General features: G+C 39.7%; 1 protein-coding gene across 4 annotated transcripts in view; it reads left to right on the top strand.

Annotated features, from left to right (window-relative positions):
• Nucleotides 1-3,628: 3,628 nt before the first annotated feature.
• Nucleotides 3,629-23,083, top strand: part of LOC120556998 (RNA-binding motif, single-stranded-interacting protein 2-like) — a 30,433-nt gene continuing 10,978 nt past the window's right edge. Inside the window, exons 1-4 of one of the 4 annotated variants that reach the window (XM_039796986.1) lie at nucleotides 3,629-3,795; nucleotides 14,004-14,164; nucleotides 19,235-19,293; nucleotides 19,723-19,814. In XM_039796986.1, coding sequence (XP_039652920.1) covers nucleotides 3,724-3,795; nucleotides 14,004-14,164; nucleotides 19,235-19,293; nucleotides 19,723-19,814 — 384 coding nt within the window. In that variant the 5' untranslated portion in view covers nucleotides 3,629-3,723. Of the gene's footprint in view, nucleotides 3,796-4,667; nucleotides 4,687-13,676; nucleotides 13,761-14,000; nucleotides 14,165-19,234; nucleotides 19,294-19,722; nucleotides 19,815-23,083 lie in introns of those variants that run through there. The other 3 variants (XM_039796985.1, XM_039796988.1, XM_039796987.1) reach the window with 3 other exon arrangements.

The raw sequence follows: 23,083 nt of genomic DNA, 5'->3' as shown, positions 1-23,083 counted from the left end.
CAAATGATTTACTTTTCCCTTAATGAGTTTTTACAGGATTCATTAATTTTCCACATTATAAACTACTTGTTTCTGTATCTGTTTTGAGCTTTAGGCAAAACTGCACAGGCAAACTTTAGTTTTGAGGCTTGGCAAAGTTGTCTAGCTCAGCTCCCTCATTTGAATAACAGGCATTTATATTCTGAGGGGAAGTCAAGACTGACCACCAAAAATATGATTCACTCTTTTTCTTGCAGGGTTATTGCATACATCATGAAATGACATTTTATGCTATTCATAGTGAGCAGTCCATGGCGCATTGATAGAGCATATGACTCGGAAGTTGCATAATTTAGGCTACCCTGAGATATTAAGAGTAGCAGAAATGCTTTGTAGTGTAATTACTGTAATACCAATTGCCTTGTAGTGTTACCAGTACTGATTATTTGAATGCATCTGCATTTTAGGCATCATGTTTCAGCTGCCATCTGTGTTGGGAAACATCTCTCAGCCAATCGCTGGCAAGAGGAGAAAGTAAAAAGGCATTTAAATATAGCCGAATTAGATAAGAAGTCAGAGTCACTGACGAGGCAGGCATGGATAAAATGTGAAAGTTAACTTCAGGACACTGCTCATTCTCACTCCGATGGTTTTGTTTTTTTTTTTTTTATTTAGTCCTTTACATCATTTTCTTTGAAATTATCTCTGTAATGGGCTGTGCTTAGCTGATGGTTGCCTCTGACTCACACCCTCAAGGGTTTTCACTTTTTCTGATATGTGTTGTGTGAAGCTGCTTTGCATCAGTGTGTTGCTGCATAATTGATCACATCATGTTAATGGAAGAATGTCTGCATGGGAGGAAGGCAGCAGAATCACCGGCAGCGTAAGAGATGTAGGGCAGCACAAACCAAACCATATGATGGACTTTTGATCATCGGCTGCTCCTGTGCATTATTACTTAAGACGAGGCAAAATCCCAAAGAAAACGGCCACCAAGTCCAAGCTCAGTATTATTCTACTTAAAAGATTGAAGAAGAAGAAGACCAAATTAGTACTTTTACAAATGTATTTATATAGATGATTGTAATACTATGTAACAAGTATATAATTGAATAGTTTGAAACATGAATCTTCAACAGGGGGGTCCTCAGAGTCAATACAGGGGTTCCTCCAAATCAGTTTTTCATAAAATTAAAAAGTCCTAAAATGAATCCAACATATTATTAGCAAATATAAATCCCCACTGATAATAGGCTTACTGGCCTATAGGTAAGGTAGTCACTAAGGCCATCCACAGATACAGTTCACCCTAAGGATACACTGTACCACATGTATGTTTAACATTTAAACATGGTTTATAAAACCATGCCAACAATTACTAGGCGATTTTAATAGCTTATTATTCTATGCAAAAAAGCTATGTATAAAGGCTTTAGGCCGCCCTACATGTTATTGTAGGCCCAATTTAATATGCAACTTCATTTTATACAATATATGTAGTAGGGGGTCCCTGCTCCATCTCTCTTTCAGTTAAGGGGTCCTTGGCTTATTAAAAAACGTTGAAGAAAAGAATACAGCTTTTTGAGTTTTTCAACAGATCAAATTATAATAAAGGCTATTTCAGTCCAGTTATCACAGATGTAAACAGCAAGTCGGCCATGACAAGGTGGCTTAGACACATCAAGTGGATCATATCTCTGCACTTGCTTTCGCCACACATGACCAAAATTGCTCAATATGTATAGAGCTCGAAATGTGTACAAGATACTCTGCTGGGTGTTTTTTGCTTCTTTTAAAAGTAATGATGTGGTCATGACTGGAGCAGAAGTGGCCGTGGTGAAGGAAGACTTTAATAATGACATTATTCCTATTAAATTCTTTTTTTTGGCCCATGTGCCAATATGAACACATTTTAAAGGTTGAGTATAGGTCTGGGACACTAATCACATTTGTTTTCTATTATGGAGGTGCTTTCTCATTGACATTCATTATAGAAACATCCAGTATGTCCTGTGCAGTGTTTAATAACTGCAGTACACTGACAAGCAGAATACATTAATTTGCAATTTTTGTGTATAAAAATGACTCAAACCTCAAGCTGACCCAGATGATTTGTTATATAAGCATTGACAGAGCTGTCAGACATAACTCATTGGCAAAGTTTGATTAAAACAAAAGGGAATTTAAGATATTTAGTGGGAGACTGTTTTTTTTTACTAAGCAATTGAAAATCAAGCAGAGAATTGTTACTGTAATATGATATGTCATATTGGATGAATGCAATGAATGCTTTTATGAACTGTCTGAACTTTTACATTCAAATATGTTCAAAAAGGGAATTTTAATTATACAGAATTCCTGACTTGTAACTTTATGTGGCTGATATTGTTTGTGTAGCAAATTTCTACAGCAGAGTTAAAGAGTACATAGCAGTCAATACAAACAAACACGGGAGAAGGTTACACAAAGAAAGAAGAGGACAGTGGCAAAACAAAAAAGGGTACACGTACACACTCTCTGGTTGGGTTAAAGAGTGGTGAAGCTGTTATAGTATGCCCTTATCGCAGATAAGAGGTCTAAAAGTCTTTTTTAAACCTGCGCTGATTCAATATTATTGAAGAGGAGGCATTGTATATTACTAGCAAAAACATGTCACGCTGAAATTGTCTGGCATAATCATTCATTAATGCCCTTACTCTCTTGAAATTTGTAGTTTTAGCTATATGTTGGCTTAACATTTTACCATTTTATTTTATTTTGGCAGTGAGATTTTTTTTTTTACAAGATCTCCTGAAGCTGAGCTGTTTTTGTTTTGTTAAACCATGTCCATCCCAAACTCCTGTGTTTATGTAAAGTTGGTTTTATATATAGGCCTACAAAAATGTAACTGGATAGTAGGCTACTAGTATAAGGAGTTAAAATATGTTAGTGATATTGTCAAAACTGCCAATAAATAGTTAAATGTTATATCATATATAGGATATTGGATGTATAGTCAATGGCATAACCTTGGGTTCCACATTGTGGGGAGGGGGATGTTGAGATCTCCACTTTTAAGCATAATTGAAATTGGGAACATCAAACACTTCATTTTCTGCATTCCTGTGAATTTTTATGCAACAATTTGTGCATTTTCGGCATCAAGTTGTGGTGCGAATGTCTTTATGTAAAGGCAATTATAATAGGATATTTGGCTGGGTTGCACTGGCCAGTTTTGATTATTACGCTTATGCACTGGCCAGTTTTGATTATTACGCCTATGACTGTAGCCTAGTTTAAAGTTTTTGTTGTGATATTTGAATGCAAATTAAACAGATTAGGATTTCTTACAAATAAAAGAATGTTTCTCTAATGAAGTGGCGTGAGGTCAAGGAGAGAATTAAGGACCCTCAGACAAAAACGTAGCACACAATAATCTGATTTTACAAGCGTTTTGTTATAAGAGTCACCTTGGAGCTTTTTTTCTAGTTATTCTTCCCTGTGAGAGAAATAACAGTGGGAGGTGAATGAAGTCGAGCTAATCCGCTCTTCTGTGTGGACCACCTGTATCCGTGTGAAGGACCCTTAAAAGTAGCCCAGGGGCCGGCAGTGGGGGCCCCTGTCATGCCGCAGCAGCAGCAGCAGCAGCAGCAGCAGCACCACTTGCAGTCAAGCAGCAGGACTCCAGGCACTCACTTCCCCAGCTGCTGACGTCAGCTGGCAGCCTGGGCTGTGTTCGCCGCTCCGGACATAGCGCCGAGAAAAATGCTGCTCTCCGTACCGCCAAGGGCAGGAATCAACCCATACAACGGCTATAACAGCAGAAACAGCAAAAAGGTAAACGCTTTCGGGATTTCCCTTTATTTAAGGCTTGTTCGCCCTGCAGGGCAACACGCCCGCGTTTGTCGCGACAGAAAAAGGGCTTGTGACAGTGAGCTGCAGTGTCCTTGAAAAGCCAAACGTACTGAATTTAACTTCGGACTTCATGGAGTGAAAATCGGCGAATAGAGCAGCCGTACTCCGTGGTTTGTGTAGGTAGGAAAAGGAGCTACCGCTCGGTCCTGTCATGTTGGACCCCTGGTGTTTTATTTCGTAGTATTTGTGCGTGCGTACTACAGTAAGGATGTCGATACGACTCTGCTCACTCATTTGAAAAGAAGTCAATGGTGGAGAGCAACTTTTATGGGTGAACTGTACCGCGTTGGGATAGCGCGTCTGTGCCTGGATGTGTTTGTGGAAGTGGGGGTAGGGTGAAAGGCAGGCTGAGGGGAACATGTTACAAAATGAATTCTGCCTCTTACTCCGGACACTCATAGCTATAGTGTTAATAAATCAGGTCTTCATTGTCTCCGCTGCCGCGTAAGTTTGCAAAGTTTTTTTCTCTCCCTCGTTTCCCATCTGAAAGCAGAATATGCCCCACCCCTTGAAAATCCCACCAGACCATGATGCCTACATTCCCAGAATTATGAATCGCGCTCTCGTCATTACATTCAATGTTGACATGTTCACTTTTGTAACCAGTATGTGAGGGAAGGATACTCTCAACAAGATTTGATGTACAGCAGTACAAGATTAGGAAAATAACCTAATTACAAAAATTGTTTTAAAATGCATTTATTTCTGGTTACTGCTGGCAGAGCTGATTTTTTTTTTATTTGAATTTGAATTTTTGCATTAAAACAAGTTTTTTGGGCTTTCTAAAATCCTTTTTACTGAGCTGTGTATAAGGTAGGTTGCACGTATTTGTGTGTTCTCTCTCTATGGACCGTAATGGCTTAGAAGTGATGGTAAAAGCTATTTCATTACATGGCAACATTATGTTGTGATTTCACATCCACTAAATTCACAGTAGCTCTTCCTGTTCTTCTTCTCTGGCTGCTTTTCACGGACTGTGTTACTGTGTGACGTGCTCCATAACTCTAAATGGCATTTGGAAAATGTATATTGACTTATTGTCTTTTTGTGATCTTGGGCACCGCCTGGTTGCTCATCCCTCCCAGATCTGATGTTAACACTAGTGCTTGTCAGACGAAAACAGCATTGTGTATGAATTGTTTGTTCTACACACACTCTCTCACACACACACAAACACACACACACACACACACACACACACACACACACACACACACACACACACACACACACACACACACACACACACACACACACACACACACACACACACACACACACACACAATTTGCAATTTATTTTTTAATGTATGTACATTTATGTGCAGTCCTTTACTCAAGCTGTTACTAGGTTGTTGGACCTCATTTTGTTGCTATGAGGAGACTGTTTGACAAACAATTCCTTCCCGAAAAACCATTTTAGCTCACCAGGGACCAATAAAAATGTTAAAAGTCACTTAAAAGGAAATACACTATATGAGCAATTAGGAGTGTAGTCTTGTAAGTGTCAGCAGTTGCAGTTTCATTCTGTAAAATGGGTCCCTGTTGTTTATGACTATATATATATATATTATAATTGTATAATATAAATTAAGAAGCTGTTACACAGTTATTAAGTATGGCATATCAAATGAGCTGTTCTCATTTTAAACAGCAATGCCTCTCCCAATATCAACTATAAGTTCTATAAGCGTTCGACCTGCAAAGATTAGCTATTAGTCTATTAGATCTATTAGTCGATTAAAACAATTCTGCAACTTTTTTGATAATCGCTTCATTGTTTCAATTATTTTTTAAAGCAAAACTGCCTTTTGCAACATTAGCAAGTTCCAGCTTTTCAGGATTTGTTGCTGTTCTGGTCATATATATGATAGTACTAGGGATGCACCAATTTGACTTTTTCAGTACCGATACCGATACCTGGGCTTTGGCTATCGGCCGATACAGAGTACCAATCCGATACCAGTGTTTAATTATTAAGCTGTATGCCTCACTGTGTGGAAGTGACTGGGATCATTCTTTTCTGTGTCACTCAACATCAGGCTTGACTTAAACATTGCTTTACTAATTTTGTAAATAATAAATACATGGATATAAATGTATTGAACTGTTATGCATTATTAAAATAATACATTGTGCACCAGCAACTTGGTGAAACATTTGAACAGGAATTACAATTCAGACCGTTTAAATGCAGCAACAACTTGGTCAAAGGTAAAAATCTACCAGCGTTTTCCCCAAAATGTTGAATTTAGCCTTTAAGCAGAAATGAATAGCACTAGGGTAGTTATTTGTATTCAAAGGATCAGTCTGACATCATAGGAACACTCACCTTTATGCCTTTTGTGTAGGTTGCCTATAACAGGGTTATATATGTTACAGTCTATTCTGAATATGTCAAATCTTTTCTAAAATCAAATTGACAAAAATACTGCCGAAAGGTGAGTTTTCCAGGAACCAGTCATAACATGCCATCTGAAAAGACTGATTAAAAATATAAATGAATGAGCTGAAATGTATAAAATAAGAAACTTTATTGATCCTACACAGGTAAAGTGTCACAGCAGCAGAAGTACAACAACAGATAATAAGTAACTTTAAAAATAATCTGAAAAAACTAGAATGATGTACATATATACAGATATATACATATATGCTGTAAACACTGTAAAACCCTGATTTTGGTCTATATAAATAAAATGTACTTGGCCTTTCTACATACATTATGAACATGCACTATGTAAGAATGAAAAAAATTAAATTAAAATAAAAAAAGTTTTAAATAGAGTGTAAAAGGAAGTTTTGGTGGTCCCAAGCACTCTATTTTGTGGAGCTAAAGTTCACAGAGAGGTCAAGTTCCTGTGTTGTGATTCCTTACATTTCCTCCTCCCACATCCACCTCATTGTCATTCTTTATCTCCTGCTCACATTCTGCCATACCTTGAGCTGCACTAGTACACAAAATACAAGCCTGATCACAAAATAAACACGCTGAGAGGTTAGAAAAGCGCTCTTTGTGTGTGCAAGGTGATTACCCAGCCTGACGACTAAGAGGTGTTTGGTTTCTGTTGTGCTTAAAGCCAGCTGCTCCTCCCCTGACTCAGCACCTCGTTTCCTCCCTCAAATAAATAGAATTAATGTCCTCAAATCAAATTTGGTAGGTTTCTGTGTAACGCTTCCTGGATGGAAAAATAACAGGAGGCGGTTTGCCGCTTCTAAGGTATCAAGCGTCTCGCTCAGGGGCTCATCGAAAGGCTGGTTTTTATACTTGTCAATCAGATTTTTGTTCTCATGTTGGCAGGGGTCCTTTTCAATGTCAACGTACTGCTGTGATTTAAAGATCTGCTTCAACACATACTTTATTGGATCAAAACACAACTGGATATGAAAAGAAATGAAAGAAAAACATTAACTGGAGTATTCAATTGTGACACAGACGTAAAGACCATTCAGACATGAAGAATAGCAGAAGTGAAGTCTCCCATGCTTCTTTAAATAATTTCACTTTCAACTCTACAAGCTTTCAGGCGTCACTAATTCTTGCCCATGCTAAGTATTCTTAACTTTTGTGACATTACTCTTTGACAACACTGAGTGTGACTGCTGTGTGTTGTAGCAGTGCAATTTATTGATTTGAAATGCTTCCACACAAAAGAGGCTTGTTAAAAGGCTTACACACATCGACATACAGGCACATAAAACATTAAGGAAAGATAGATTTTTACCTTGCAACATAGAATCCTAGGAAGAATGGCATCTTATGAACACCTTGAGTTTTGTTGGTAAAGCAGGTTTGTCATATCACAAATCCGGCGCTTGTGACTTGAGAACTTGAAGTCCATTTTTCTAATAGCCCCACAGAGAATATGGTGTACCAAAAACAAATGAATTATTTTACAAAGAAATTGCAATAATGATATATTATGTAGAGCTGCAAAGATTAATCGATTCGTTGTCAACTCTTAAATTAATCGGCAACTATTTTTTTTTATAAAGATTATTTTTTGGGGATTTTTCCCCTTTATTTCAGAGTGACAGTGGATAGACAGAAAAGGTGGGAGAGAGCTGGGGGATGACACGCAGCAAAGGGCCGCAGGTCGGATTTGAACCCAGGCCACCGCAAAGGCCTCACAGCCTTACTGGATGAGCTAGAGGTCGCCCCAAATGACAAACTATTACTAAACGATTAGTCGGTTTAAGTAATTTTGTAAATAAATAGAGTAAAAATTATTTGATTCCAGCTTCTTAAATGTGAATAGTTTCTAGTTTCTTCTCTCCACTGTGACCGTAAACTGAATATCTTTGAGTTGTGGACAAAACAAGACATTTGAGGCTTTTGGGAAACACTGATCCACATTTTTCACCATTTTCTGACATTTTATAGACCAAACAACTAATCGAATAATCGAGAAAATAATCAACTGATTAATCGACTCTGAAAATAATCATTAGTTGCAGCCCTAATATCATGTATTATGAATTATGTATATTATAATATATGGTTCTGTGAAATTGAATAACCCTCTCAGTAATTTCAGGAGAAAAAAGGCACAGGGATTAGTTAGCCCAGATCATGGCTGATTCAACATTGACAGTTAGTGTTTAGCTGGCCTGCTTTGGTGAATCAAATTGTACAATTCACATGTAAACTGTCCAATCAGCATGGTTTATTTTGAGCAGGCAGTGATTAATCACTCTTTTCTCAACACTGGGGGCAAGAGCCTTTCAAACAAGCTCTGATAAACATGACCTGCCCAGCACAACAGTTAAAGACAAAGATACTGACTACAGTGATTGCGGTGATTATTGGTAGGGTGTACTGATCCAAGTGCATAGAACTGATTAAAATCATTTGTACATATGGTAACGCATTGCTACTAATTGAACGTAACTGATACACACCAAATATTATTTTATTGACAAAGAAACTCAATGCCACTACCTATCCTGCATATCTGATCAATGCATCCCTTTAATGATGAATTTGTATTTATTGAAACCAAGCCAGAAACATGCTTCCAATAGAGATAATAGTGTTGCTCCGTGACTGTTGGATGTGTAAGTAGACACTTGATAACACATTAGCCATATACATTTTAATGCAATGGACTGTGTGTCTGTTAGTTTGTTTTGGAGTTTGTGTTCCTTGTGGGCAAAAATCATTCAATGCAGCTTTAAGCTAGGAGCAGAGTGACTGCCAGCAGTAACATCATGTGCAACTAACCTACAACCATACAAGTAAGATCTTAATCCCTTATTTGGCCTTTAGAGTTTAGGCAATAGAGTTTAAATCTTAAGGAAATGTTGGACGATAAGTAACAAGAAATTGCAATACAGAAATACCAATGATATGTCTGAGGTAATTTAGAAACAGTGTCTCAATTACATCCACCAGAAGGCACAGGAAAGATGATTTTTAACACTGTAATGTCCCACTCACTATGTTTATTGGTCACAATAAAAAAAATACAAACTTCTAAGGGATCCGTACCAAGATTGTTTCAAAAATAAAAGATACTATTCACCCATATATCATTATCAGATTTTTAAACTCCCTGAGCTAATAAGCTATATGTATTATATTAGGTAGTAAATATTGTCTTAAAAAGTCCAGTATTGGTCGGGCTGAAAATAACAACATAATAATCTTGCTTTAATTACAGTTTTTCTACATGCCAACATTAAATGCTGTGTACAAAAGGCTTTGAGTTTGAACACATCACATATTATCATCAATGCATGTTTGTAACAATTCCACAACAGGAAATACATTACTGTCTACAGGGCTACTTTATTAATGTGTGTGTATTAAACCAGCTGTTCTGCTGCAGTGACTCTGTTCTCATTGAACTCTGTAGAGTCACCTTTGTCCTTCTGGCCCTCTGCCAGTTATATGTTTATCTATCTCTTTGTTTAATGGTGTCAGATGTTTTAGATTGGTCCCCAGCTTAAGTGCCAACCACATGAACTGGCCAAGGTGAACAGGTAGAGAGGGAGAACGAGTCCTTGGAGAAAGCACAGCTGTCAGAAATCTGACGCCAAGTACCGCAGTGATGCCAGACACTCGGTGTGCCTCACATTTTGTTAGATCTCTAGCTGAGCTGAGGGCCAATGTTTGTCAGTATCCGTTTCCAAACTCTCTGGCTTTGGCCACCTGACCTGGCTTGAAAAGCCATGCATGCATGTGCATTTGCACTGTGCAAGTGCATCAAGGTGTGATCAACAACATTAAGAGACAGACAGTTTGTAAGGTGAATAGGTGCCTATAAAAAAAAAGACAAAAGGAAGGGGAGGGTTAGAGACAGAAAGCAAAGAAGGAGGACTCAGGAACGAGTTTAGACGTGAGATTGGTGTCCCTGTCACCTGGTTGGAATGCAGATCTCATTCAAATGGCCGTGTGATAAGATCAGGAGCAGATACTGAGGATTTCTTGCCTGCTGCCATACTGCGGCTTACCGCTTTACTAGGCACACAGTCCTTACCTAACCCTCGGCAAATGTAACAAGACTAATTTTCCAGATGTATTAGTCTTATAAATGAGTAGTTTTTTTTTTTTTGTATCGTTTTTATCAACATGACAGACCGGAAATGATTTGGTTTTAGAGTCCAATAGCTTTTCCAAAATGTTTGTTGATGCTTCAGAAGCGGTATCTAATTCCTTTTCCCATGATTCATTTTCCTTGTCAGTGCTACAGTGGAGCTGGTGCAAAGTGTCATCTCAGCGGCGTAACTCTATACAAGCCGGATGCTGCGTCCTCATTCAGCCAGGCTATAAATCTGTGCATTAGCATGTAAGTCGGTCAGCTGGTCAGACAGCCATGGCTCTTTCCTGTCTGAGGTAAGACATGAAGCCAGGACATGGGAAGGTCGGCAGACCCCAACAGCCAGGAAATCTATGGAATTCTGTGGGTCAAACTGGGGTTGACTGGAGAAGCCCCCACAGGGAGAGACAGAGATAAAAACAGAGATGGAGTGAGACTAAGAAGATGGTTGGACATCTAGGCAGAGATACATTAGCAAGCGTTTTAAGTATTTGTATAAATGGATCACTGTTAATAGCTTATTTTGATGTCAACACAAAAAGTAAAAAAAATGTTTTGATGTCTTTAAGATTAAAGTCAGCCAGCACCAACAGCATGCAGTATTTGAGAAAGACACTGGCAGCTTCAGAGTATTGATGTAAGGAAATGCTTTTATTTATAGAAGGGTTTTGTATTTTTGTGTTAAGTTTGGTCCTAAAAATATCCAGTGATATTTTTTTTTTTAGCCTTTTGTTATGAATTTGGAGCGGTTCAGCAGAGGAGGAGAAATGTTGTCTCCTGAGGTCATGTTTCAAATGGTTCTACGGTCATGTCAGTAGTAAGAAATATCTGTTTGGAATATTCATAAAGATTAGAAAGTGCTTAATCAACTGTCATTAAAATATATAATTAATGGAACTAATCAGATTGTTCTTACTTTTAGTATAATGAAGTTGGCTAAAACTGACTAAATGTTTGATTAATGATCTACTAATCTGTTAAATAGGAGCTTGGATTAGTGCTTAAACGATTAGTAATTAAATAGATCAGGAAATCAGTCATTTATTAAGCAATGCACAAAGCTTTCACTGTTTCCATTTTCTCAAATGTGATGCTTCTCTGTGTTTTTCTTGTAAATTGTAAGCTTTGGGATTTTGTACTTTTGGTCAGAGCAAACAATCAATTTCAAGCCATCACATTGGCCTGTCATAATTTTCCAGAGGTGGGAACTTGGTTTGTTGCAGTCCTAGATTGGTGACATGATTTATTTGTTCCTTAGCTCTTGTTGCTCTCTCCACAACTACTGATCATCTGTTTAAAATAAAAGGCAAAAAAGTGTTGTTTCAGCATAGGTCTTCAAAACAATACATGCAAATTAAAAAAAATTAAAAGCATGAGGATACTGAAAGAGTCTGAAATGTAATCACCAACCAGCAGGGCAGCAAAGACTGTCAAGCTTTTTTACTTTAAACTTGATTAGTTCAGTTTCTGATTATATTTTGTATAGTTTAGATGATACATTTTGCCTCAAGATCTTATGCAGCTCTCATAGATTGTGTGTGTGTGTGTGTGTGTGTGTGTGTGTGTGTGTGTGTGTGTGTGTGGTGTGTGTTGATTTAATGGGTTTTTGTTGCAGTGGTCTGCTCCTGGTACAGTCTGGAGCTTGATTGGGACTTGGCACTCTGGTAAAGAGTGTGTGAACGAGATTACAGGTCTCCGCTGTCTTGCTCTTTCATTCACAAATTAGCTGCCTTCAAAAATGTATTCATCATGAACTATACTGTGACAAGATAGATAAACTCTTACGGGCAGGCTTGTGCTGTGTTTGCATGTTTTGGGGCCCTGAAAATGTGTGTGTGTGTGTGTGTGTACATCCTGTCATTTGTGCCTTTTTACTGTTGGACATGTGTAAATATCCCTGGAATGAAAGAGAGGAAAGGAAAGAACGCACACGCCTCTATTCTTTGTTTTACTTTGAGCAGGTCGTGTCTCCATCTTACCTAACATGAACAAACACAGGCAACGTTTTCAGGTTTATTCAGCAGTAGAGGAAGAGAGAATTATCTTTAGAGAAATGAGCGTATTGTTGAAGCGGCTGCCGTGCTGCTGGCAAAATAGAGGTCAGAGGGGCTGTCTGAGAGGGGCGCCATGCCTTACAGATGGCGTCTAATTAGCGGGATTGGTTGGCGTTGCTGGTGGTCCTGGTGTGACCGTGACTTCCTGCTGGGCTTTCTTTTCATAAACACCACAAGTCTGATCAGTGACCCTCTCCTCTCTCCTGATAATTAACCCATTGTCCTCTCGTCGCCTCTGTCCAATTGCTCTCTCAAATGATACGCTCCACCCTCACGGCGCTGAGCTGAATGCATATTGCTCTTCTTCCTTCGTATGCAACACTGAATGAAAACATATGGCTGTCAGATTAATGTGATTAAAGTCATTTTCTCACAGCAAACAGACAAAACATTTGCCAGGTCTGCACTCTGCTATTTATTGCTTCAGTCTTATTTGGAGAACAGCCAGTAGATCTATTCCTGGAAAGAGAGGTCTTTTTTTTGTTTCAAACTAATGATGAAACTGCATTTATCCCAATAAAAAAAAATATTCCTCTTCATGGTTACACAATATTTAGTTTGATTGCTCTAAGGAGAGCCACAATCCCATAGTGAGAGGTGGTTGTTGCACAACAGCCTTTCATGTTCCTAGTGGTGAGTCATCTACTAGTTGACCACCATAGTTTACAACTAGTATTCACCGGCACTATGTCCTCGCTGAAACAAAACAACCCAACATAAAAAATGAGAGGGAGGTTCAATAAGAGTTGAGGTAGAGCATGTCAATAACAAAACTTCTGGTGTGCTGTTTTTGCTCATATCTTTGAATTCTCCTTGTTTTGATCAGTGGACGTTGTATGTAACATGGACAGAATTTAACCCAGTTATTCCATCTTGCTCAGTATCTACTTAACTGTTAACCCCAGAAACCGTTTGAGAGGGAAATGTCAGAAGGACAGTGTTGAACCTGAAGCTTCTGCGAGTTTAGGACGATTGAAATGCAAGCTTGAACAGATGGCAGCAATTCATTTAGAAATACCTGCTTTCATAAGTAGGCTATAAGTAAAAGTAGCAAAAGGATATGAAGTGTAAACATTGTTCACAATCGGTTGATGTCTATTATTCAATCCCGCATCATCAGGCTGACTAAATGTTATTTTTAGATCTTTAGAGCTTAGATATGCACCGCAAGATTTTTTTGTTGTTGTTCCAAAAGTAAAAAAGAAGTTACTCAACACGGAGAAAGAGGCCTCTTTTCCCTATATGGAGTAGGCAGCCAAGAGGCCCCACATTCCCCTCAGAAAGCACTATTGGTGAGTGTTGACATGAGGGATGTATGATATCATTTTTCGCAGCTCCCACAAAATCATCTGTCTCATGCAGGATTACTTTCTATCTCAACATCTCTAAACACTCCTTTGAGTTTTTCACACGACACGGTGAATAATGTCTAACGTCGCTGTGCTTGTCCAATGTTTGCTGGGGTTTGAAAATATGGAGTATTTTCACAATTATTTCAATTGTCAATTAATTCTGTTCCTTTCTTATTGCAGCAGGCCTATGTGTCCTCCGGCCACCAAATGGCGCCCCCCAGTCCAAACACCAACAGTAGTAGCAACAGCAGTGGGGGAGGGGAACAGCTGAGTAAAACTAACCTGTACATCCGCGGCCTCCATCCGGGGACCACAGACCAAGACCTGGTCAAGCTCTGCCAACCGTGAGTGACTTTCAAACTTTTGTTTTTGATGGACTGATGATATAGAAATTGGATTTAATATGTGGATTGAGCCTCAGTAATTCCACACCATAAGGCTCATTTATATAATGGAATAGTGTGACATTTTGGGAAACTTATTAGAGGTGTATATTACAAGTTTTATCACAATACCATATTCTATCGATTCTTTGGACGATACAATATTTGCTGATATTACAAAGTCTGCCACAATATAATTTTGATTTGATTCAATTCAGGTGCCTGTGATATATCTTGACGAAAAGTGGTTTGTTAATAATGATGCTGAATTACCACAACTAAAGTCAGTCTGATTTAAATCTTAACAAACCCAGGAAACACTAGAAATTGTCAAAATGGCAAAATGGTAGAGCTTAGAAGGAAATAAAGGAAAGAGGGAACGAATGCAGAGAGTTGGGAAAAGGAGTGGACAGGGGTAAAGAAGGAGAGAAGGGGCCAGAGAAGGATACAGCTTGTTACCTCCTCATGTCCCAAACTAACCTTACACACACACACACACACACACACACACACACACACACACACACACACACACACACACACACACACACACACACCTTTCCCACTGGCCAAAAATCCCACTTACATCCACTAACATCAGGCCTTTGTCAGCTGTGTGTGTGTGTGTGTGTGTATGTGTGTGTGTATGTGTGTGTGTGTGGTGTCTGGGGTGTGTTTGTGTTGGAGCGAGTGACAGAGTGATGGTCTGAGCGGAGGAGAGTTAAAGTGTATTAGCAAAGATATCAAATAAATATGTAGAGCAGAGGTTGAAGTTTTGTGCACTGTATTGGAAAGCTGTAGCAGGAAAATGTAACACTTTGTGGGCAAAAAACAGACCGGCATACTCGTCTACTGGCAATAGGAAAGGAGTCTATCACCTAGTTTTAGCAGGTTTACCTTTGTTTAAAACACCTGTATATGCGTACTAATTTTGATGGAAAAAGGGTAACACCAAGAGATAAAAACCCAGTACTAAAGCAACCAACCCGATTTTGGCTGCTGCAGGTCAGGGCTATGCTGTATGTTACAGAATGTGAACCTTAGCCATGCATCCGTCATCTCCACGGGTCATTCGCAGTAACACAGCACGCCTCCTTGAACAAGCACTGGCCATAGCTAATAGCACAGCCCCTCCCTCAGTAATATGTGTGTGTCATTCTCCAGTTTAACCACTCTGAACCTACATAAAGAAGCCTCGGAAACATCACATCCACTGTACATATTTGCACGGCTCATATCTGATAATTATGTTAATATTGTGTACGAACACACGTTGTCAAAGCTGGAACAATATAAGAACATCTGAAATCTGTGGTTAGTATGTGAAACACAGGGAGAGTAAAAACCGGGGACTGACAGAGAAGTCATTGTAGTGTTGAGAGAGGACGGAGGCTTTTGGGGTGGGTGGGACGGCTACCTCTGAAGGGGAAACTTAAATGAGTGGGAAAAGTGTAGCATGGCCTGCTGGGAAAGAATGTCAGACAGACGTATATGGGTCAGAGCTGTCTTTCAAGTCCCTTTGGCCTCCACAGTGTGGTGGGCTGCTGTTCTGCTGCAGAGGGGCTGAGGTAAGCAGAGGGTCACACACAGTCACTGCCTTCAGACCTTTGAACTCTCCTGGTGGGAAAAACATGAAACACAGCTTTAGTTTTTCTTCATCATGCTTCTAAGGGGCCATCCACACGGAGACACTTTTTGGTGTAAACGCACGTTTTGCATCGTTTTGGCCGATCGTCCAAATGAATCCTGTAAACGCACTGCCTGAAGACCGACTTTTTTAAAAACCTGGTCCCAGGGTGAATAAAAAATCAAAAACTGTGCCACATCCCTCGATCTCTAGCCTTCGACCTCTTATCCCGTGACGACGTCTCATAACAACAACAATGGTGGACTACATGCTTGTGAGAAGATATTGAGCCTATTAGGGTTACTAGGGCAAAATATACTGTCTGTTTGTTTACAGCGTGCAAGCTTTATGCGCATGCTCCGCCTCTTCTTCTCCGTTTTTTGGTGAATTTCTGTAGCAGAAACAGCGCCACCCATAGACCTGGAATATGAAGTAGCGTGTTGAGTCATTTACAAATGGATCCGTTTGGACGCATATATTCTTGAAACGATGTCAGGGAAGACGGGGGAAAAAAAGATCATTTTGGTACATGTAGAAGTGGCCTAATGCAAACTCAGACTGATCAATAGTACTTCAGTGTTTTTCTAAAGTACTATTGATCTGAAGGTATGAGCTTTAACTCAGGAAAATCTGGGTCATTGTTTATGATTGCGGGCTAAACTTTTGTTTGATATACATTTATTTCCAATCTTTGGTTTTCTTTTTAAGATATTGTCTTTCAAACCATATATTGATGTTCTGATTTTTGACCTGCGTGAAGCTGGCCCCCCATGTCATCCAAAAATTATTAAAAACACTGCTATTCGTTTGTGCTATGTTTGTGCTGGTTTGTGCCGTAAAAATGATTGATCGTTTGTGCTGGTACAAATCAGCACATGTAGCACAAATGATTGAGACCATTTTGGGGAGATTTGGACATTAATGGGGGGATGGGTGCCGTCGCGCGTGTAACCTATAAAGCGTTATAACTTTAAAAACATAGTAGCACAAATGTTTTTTTTAACGGCACAAACAATTGAGACCATTTTGGGGAGAGACTGGCCAAAAAATGTAAAGTTGAATTATTTAAAACCCTTAACAGCACAATAGATAATTTTTACGGCACAAACGTAGCACAAACGAATACAGTGTTTTTAATAATTTTTGGATGACATGGGGGGCCAGCTTCACGCAGGTCGATTTTTGGACTGTTAAAACAATAAGGATTTTTTGATTTTTGTGCTCGTCTCTCTTATTCTCAAACTCAGACTGAATTTAGATTAAACTGTAAAACTAGACAGTGCTGATTAAAAATTAACCAAGATTCAGTTAGGTGCCTCAAATGTTTTCAGAAACATACTGTTACCTGTAAAGGCTCTGACACACCAACCCGACGACCGACCGTCGGCAGAAAAGGCAGTTGGACTGATCAGTCTCCCCGAGTCGGTCAAAAAAGTGCCTCGGAACACCCCCGAAGCGACGCCGACTAGAGCGTACGTTCTGCGCGTGCGTGAGACGTAATACGTCTCCCTAACAGCAGGCGGCGCTAATCTGTATTGTTGCCCAAAAAAATGAGAACCAGCAGCTGATTGGACGAAAGCACCACGTGGGTCTGGCTTGTCTCGAATTTCAGAAGCCATTAGTTCTATGACATGCATGGATTACGTCACCCACCAGCAGGAGTGTTGATTGGTCTGGTGTGGCGCAGTGCATTCTGGTAGTTGTAGATTTTTTACCTTTTGAGCAAAAGGGAATACCACAGCCCCTTTTCTCTGTTTTCTCTGGTCATGTGCTTCTTTTTACTACATAAACAGTCCAGTTTTATGATAAGGCTATTTCCCCAGCAGTGAAATACTTCTTTAATTAATGACTAATATATTACTAATATAATTAGTTTGATATGGTTCATCCATTTGAGCCCAACACGTGAATACTATATTACTTTGTTTTACTAAAATATTTCTAACAGTGGTAAACAGTAAATGTTGAATGTATGTTTCTACATTTGTGCTCAAAGGGCTCAGCGATATGACCAAAAGAAATGTAAAATTTATTTGGGCTTGAATGGGTTACATTATGTCTAGCTTATACACGCCCAATGACCACTTTGCAGCTGTTAGATGGCAGTAGGAAACTATAAACATAGCCTTTTCAAAGGTCATCTGGCTATGTGGCAGTGGATAATGAATTATTAATTTCTGTGAGGAAGTGTCCTTTATAATGTATCTATCCTGAAGGTAATACGATGAATGCACAAATCCAGCTGTGGCCTCTATTGTGGTAGCTGACATCAAGATTGTTCACATATAAATCTGCTACTATTTTTGTTTTCTAAAAAGATGCATGGCTTGTATTTGTATGTACATGTTAGAAACTTGGAGGAGATAAGGCCACAACATTTTAGCATAAATACTTTGGACATTGGTGTCAAACGTGACACAGGTCTCTGCCGTGGCCGTCTAGTCAGATCTTAGTCATCTGGGCAAATGTCCACTGAAACTCGGCGGGAGTGTAGGACCCAGCGATGTGTGTGTGGAAAAACAGAGAGAGGGAGAGGGATGTTATGGGAAGGAAGGCAAACTGAAGGGGTTAAGCATCAGGTTACAGTGCACATTCCGCCCAGACACCATGTCTCCCAAACAGAGGAACTCACTGGCTAAATTCACCAGACAAGGGCAGGTCTATTATACAGTAGTGCTGATGTGCCGTCTTATAACACTGCATTCCATTAGTCTCTGCATCTTACATAACACTTCTCATTTACTGCTTTTAATGTGGGTTTCATAGCATTAATGTTTTATAATACTGCATCAGTGCATTCATTAATTCTTTTCTTTTACTGATTGGCCTTTTTAATGTTTTTCTATTGACAACCGTGGACTGAAATAAAAGGTTAGGACACTGGCTTATGTTTCATACACCATTTTGTGTGTATTTAAATGGATCAGGCAAACAGTAAGTTCCCTTGAAAGTCAATATTTCTATTTGCGAGTCAAACATTGCTAGTGACAACACTTTAAAGCTTTATTTGAGCCAAAAATACCCGAGAGCAGAGCTGTATTTAGTAGAGAGTTGTGTGTTTGTGTGTTAGTCTGTTTGTAAGTGTGTGTGGTAAAGACAGGTCTGGAACAAATTGTTTTTGGCCCTAGGGTGCTGTCTCCTGTCTGTCGAAAACAACGCCAGGGAACAGAATTACCAGCACACGAAGGATTGAGGTGGACAAAGTTTTCTGTGACACGCGTGATCGCATTAAAAAGACACAATTGATTGCGCGAAGGAGTGTGTTCATGTCTACAGCTGTAGTCAGGCAGCCTGAGGAAGTGTGGCACGATTTGTATGCACAGGTAGGAGTAGATTCTTCTTTGCCCTATAGTCACCTCATCTGTCATTGACCCTGTTTTCTGTATTCTTGTCTGTCCCCACAGGTATGGCAAGATTGTTTCGACCAAGGCCATCTTGGATAAAACCACCAACAAATGTAAAGGTGAGTTAGTCGTTTTAACTCATTTTATATTTTTAAATTGAGAGTTGGCATCATGGTTTTTCATGACTGTTGCCTTCACTTATCCCACTGGTGTTGGTTGTGTTGTTATTAAAGGGGAATTTCATATTATTTTATGAAGCTACAACCAGCAGACAGTTAACGTTAGCTGAGCTTAGCCTAAAAACTGCAAACAGGGGAAAACAGCTTGCCTATCTCTGTCAAAAGTTAAAAAAACAAACATCTACCAGCACATCTAAAGCTATTAAATTAACATATAATGTCACGTTTGAAAACGTAGCTGTTTCCCCCTTCTAAGCTATGCTACACTTGCCTAGCTTTTAGCTTCACATTTAACTCAGCAAGAAAGCACATAACTCCAAAACAAAATAACAACACAGCAATTTGAATATGTGTTTGTCTATTTTACAGGCTATGGCTTTGTGGACTTTGACAGCCCAGCAGCAGCACAGAAAGCAGTTACAGCTCTGAAGTCCAGTGGGGTCCAGGCTCAGATGGCCAAAGTAAGAATTAACCAACTCTTGATCAGCTCTGTTACACAGCCACTACCTCTTTTACCCCCAAATTCACCAATCACCATTAGGCTAAACTTGTCAAGTTCGCCTTTTGATCCAATCTTGTCTTCTCTAAAATCTATTGATCTCCAAAGAGCCACCTGCTAAACTTTGACCACCGAGAGTTGTGGTCCCTTCTTCATCAAGCACACATCTACCTACTTTATCATGTAAAAGGTTACATGCAGTGCCCTGTTGGCAAGGGTGCAAGATAAACTCTGGTTTATAGAGTGGCATGTTTGTTATACTTTGTTGGGTGAACCTGTGCCAATAATCAACATTTGTACAAAGGATAAAGTCTGGCTTGATGGAGACTAGGTTTGTTACAAGCAAAATGACTCCCCTTTTTAATCCGTTTTTGTTAATTCACCACTCTTTACTTGTTAATCCTTTACTGCTTTCCCTTTCATCCTCATTTTGTCTCCTCTTCCTTCATCGCCCTCCTCACCACCTTCTCTCTCCTTCCCCCTCGCGCCCTTGTCTCTGTGCTTGTGTATATTGCTAACCTGCTCCTGTTGTTGCGCTTGTTCTGAGCTCTTTGTCCAAGTGTCTGCAGTCAAAGCAACTCTTGTCGGCCCATTAAGCTGATCCCTCTGGCTCTCAGGCTCCCCATTGAGGGAACCCAGGGGAGGGTGCCACTACACCCACTGTCAATGGGACTGACACAACGGGCTGGCATTGTCCATCGTCTGGGCTCAGCCCTGGGGCTGACACCAGCACTTAATACACTCCACCCCAGTGTCCCTGCCCCCCTCCCCGTGTCCTGTACCCAAACAGACCCACTGCAATGTAACACCAGGGTCTCCCTCAGCCCAGCCCCCGAAAACTGTAACAGATCCACACTGCCAGCTGACCTGAACCAGTCCAGTGCAACTAAACCCAGAGTCTAAGTTCTCTGCGCCTCCTCTGTAAGAGTGCCACACAATCCTGTGTATCTTAATACCCGACAAGTGCAACTGGACACTAAGACTCGACTCACCCAGACAGCATTTGCTCAGTCAGAGGTGTTGATAACCACTATAAAAACCTAAATATACACAGCTCCTTCAGTCACTGGGTTACTTCAGGTCAGAAAAAACAAGCATTAGTCTAAAATCAGTTTAACATCAACCTCTCAAGTGCAGTTTCACTTGTTTGCACCTTCACCATGGCTGCTGCTGAGTGTTGTTCGTAAACAAAATGAGCCACACCTTGCACTCGCCGTCCTCAGAGTATGCTCAGTCCCCGAACTGGCCGCCCCAGCCCCGAGGCTGTGGGCCCAGAGGAGCAGCGTGCATTAGGGGCAGGAGAACCATGGCAGAGTTAAAAATAGATCCCTTCTTACTTCCCAGCACCTCCCTGTTCAAACTCAGACGTCAGCTTGCCCGCGCTGCTCGACACACAAGCAAATACACAGAGACACACCTCAACAGACATGGCTTACCTCGGGCCTGGCACACACAAAAAAAAAAAATACACTGTGACGCCTCAGCAAATCCCATTAACGTGTGCCCTGGCTACATCCAACAGCATTTTCATATCTACAACAGGATGATTATTTGTTTGAATATGAAATTGGATATTGTGTGTACTAGCTGAGGTGAAGGGTAAATAAAAGGATAAACCGGGAGGGAGCTTCTCCTTTATAATGTAATTAGTCTTTTTGTTTGTAGTAGTTTATTTTGAACATGTAAAAAAAAAAAAAATATATATATATATATATATATAATAAAATTAAAATAGATAAATAAGAACATGTACATCTCAGCACGATCTTCCAAAATTATTGTAAGTGATTAAAATAAGAAATTCCCATGTTCAAAAAGGAGTAGGAAGAAGTTCACAAACAAAAACTTTTCACATCCTACCCCCTTTTTCTATTTTTATCCTTTAGTTAAATACAAAAAATGTGATGCTTAACTTATTTATACATGTTTAAATACACCGCATATTTACACACACATAAACACATGCATACAAATAGACACAGATACACACACACACACACACACACACATTTACACATTCTTTTTTTTTCATTTCCGTCAATCTATATCAAACCAAATAATAACCTAACTTAAAATCATTGATCGCTGATATCATTGTTGTACATGAAGTCTAATGCAGTGTGCCACTGTGTTACATAATAACCGTGTTGCCACACCCAGAATGACGACAATGACAGAAAATAGGTAATCTCTTGGCCAGGTGGCTTACGGCTGAGAACAGAGGCTAATGAGATAGGCAGTAAATCTTCATTTGAGATAGCTGTTTGACCCACATCTGACAGTTTCTTTCGTGTACAAGTGAAAAACCGGGCTGCAGAGTTATCTGATAGCAGTGAGTGTTAGAAGAGGGAACAAAATGGAAAATGGTAGCTTTAAAATATATTTTGATGGAAGAGAAGAGCCTGTTAATCAGCAGGCAGTCGTTTATCCTCTTTTCCTTTCTTGCTCTCTTCTGTCATCCTCCTCTTTCATTACCCAAATTATTCAAGACTCCCACTACTTCCTATCTTGTCAGTTCCCTCCTGTACAAAATATCAGCCTTTTAAGCTCATTTCTCCCACCCTCGCTCTGCTCTATCCTCTTCCTTCTCTCTCTGTTTTCCCTTCCCCTCTTTTTGGCCCAGCCTCTTTTCTCCCGGTTGCCAGGCTCCTGTTGCTCTCTGAACTCCTTAACTTCATGCCTGGCTTCCTGTCTGCTTCTGCACAGTCACACAAGGTTTCACTTTCAAGCTAGTGCCACAAAATCAGTCTCTGAATAATCTCTCTTTACTTGTAGCTACCCAGATCTCTTAATTAGACAACATTCCTCCTAAATATGCAACTTAATCTTTGCAGATTCATATTTGCATGTGTCAGTTTATTAATGTGTGCGTGTGGATTTTGCAAAACCAGACAGCCTTAGTTGAGGCAATGACACATGGGTGATAAATTATTCAGAGTGTCAGTTTATTGGTACTAATTGCTTAAAAAGATTTTATCCGCATCAAGTCCTAATACAAAATGATGCCTGACATGGTGCATGCAGATGATGAAGTATTAATGTACCAAGAGCGATGGCAGGTGTTGATGGAAAGACTGCTGTCACACTGCTGCCTACACAGGAATTTCTGCAGTGTGAAAAAGATATTGAAAGTGAGAAATTTTCCATTTGCAAATGCATTAGCAAAGATGTTTGTTAAGTGTTATGCTAAAATAAATGCTACGCCTTTAAAAAAAAAAGAAAAAAAAAAGA

The sequence above is a fragment of the Perca fluviatilis genome, chromosome 4 (genome assembly GCF_010015445.1).
Source record: "Perca fluviatilis chromosome 4, GENO_Pfluv_1.0, whole genome shotgun sequence".
NCBI lineage: Eukaryota > Metazoa > Chordata > Actinopteri > Perciformes > Percidae > Perca > Perca fluviatilis.
Note: the sequence above shows the minus strand (reverse complement) of the source record. Positions and strands in the feature narration are given on the sequence as shown.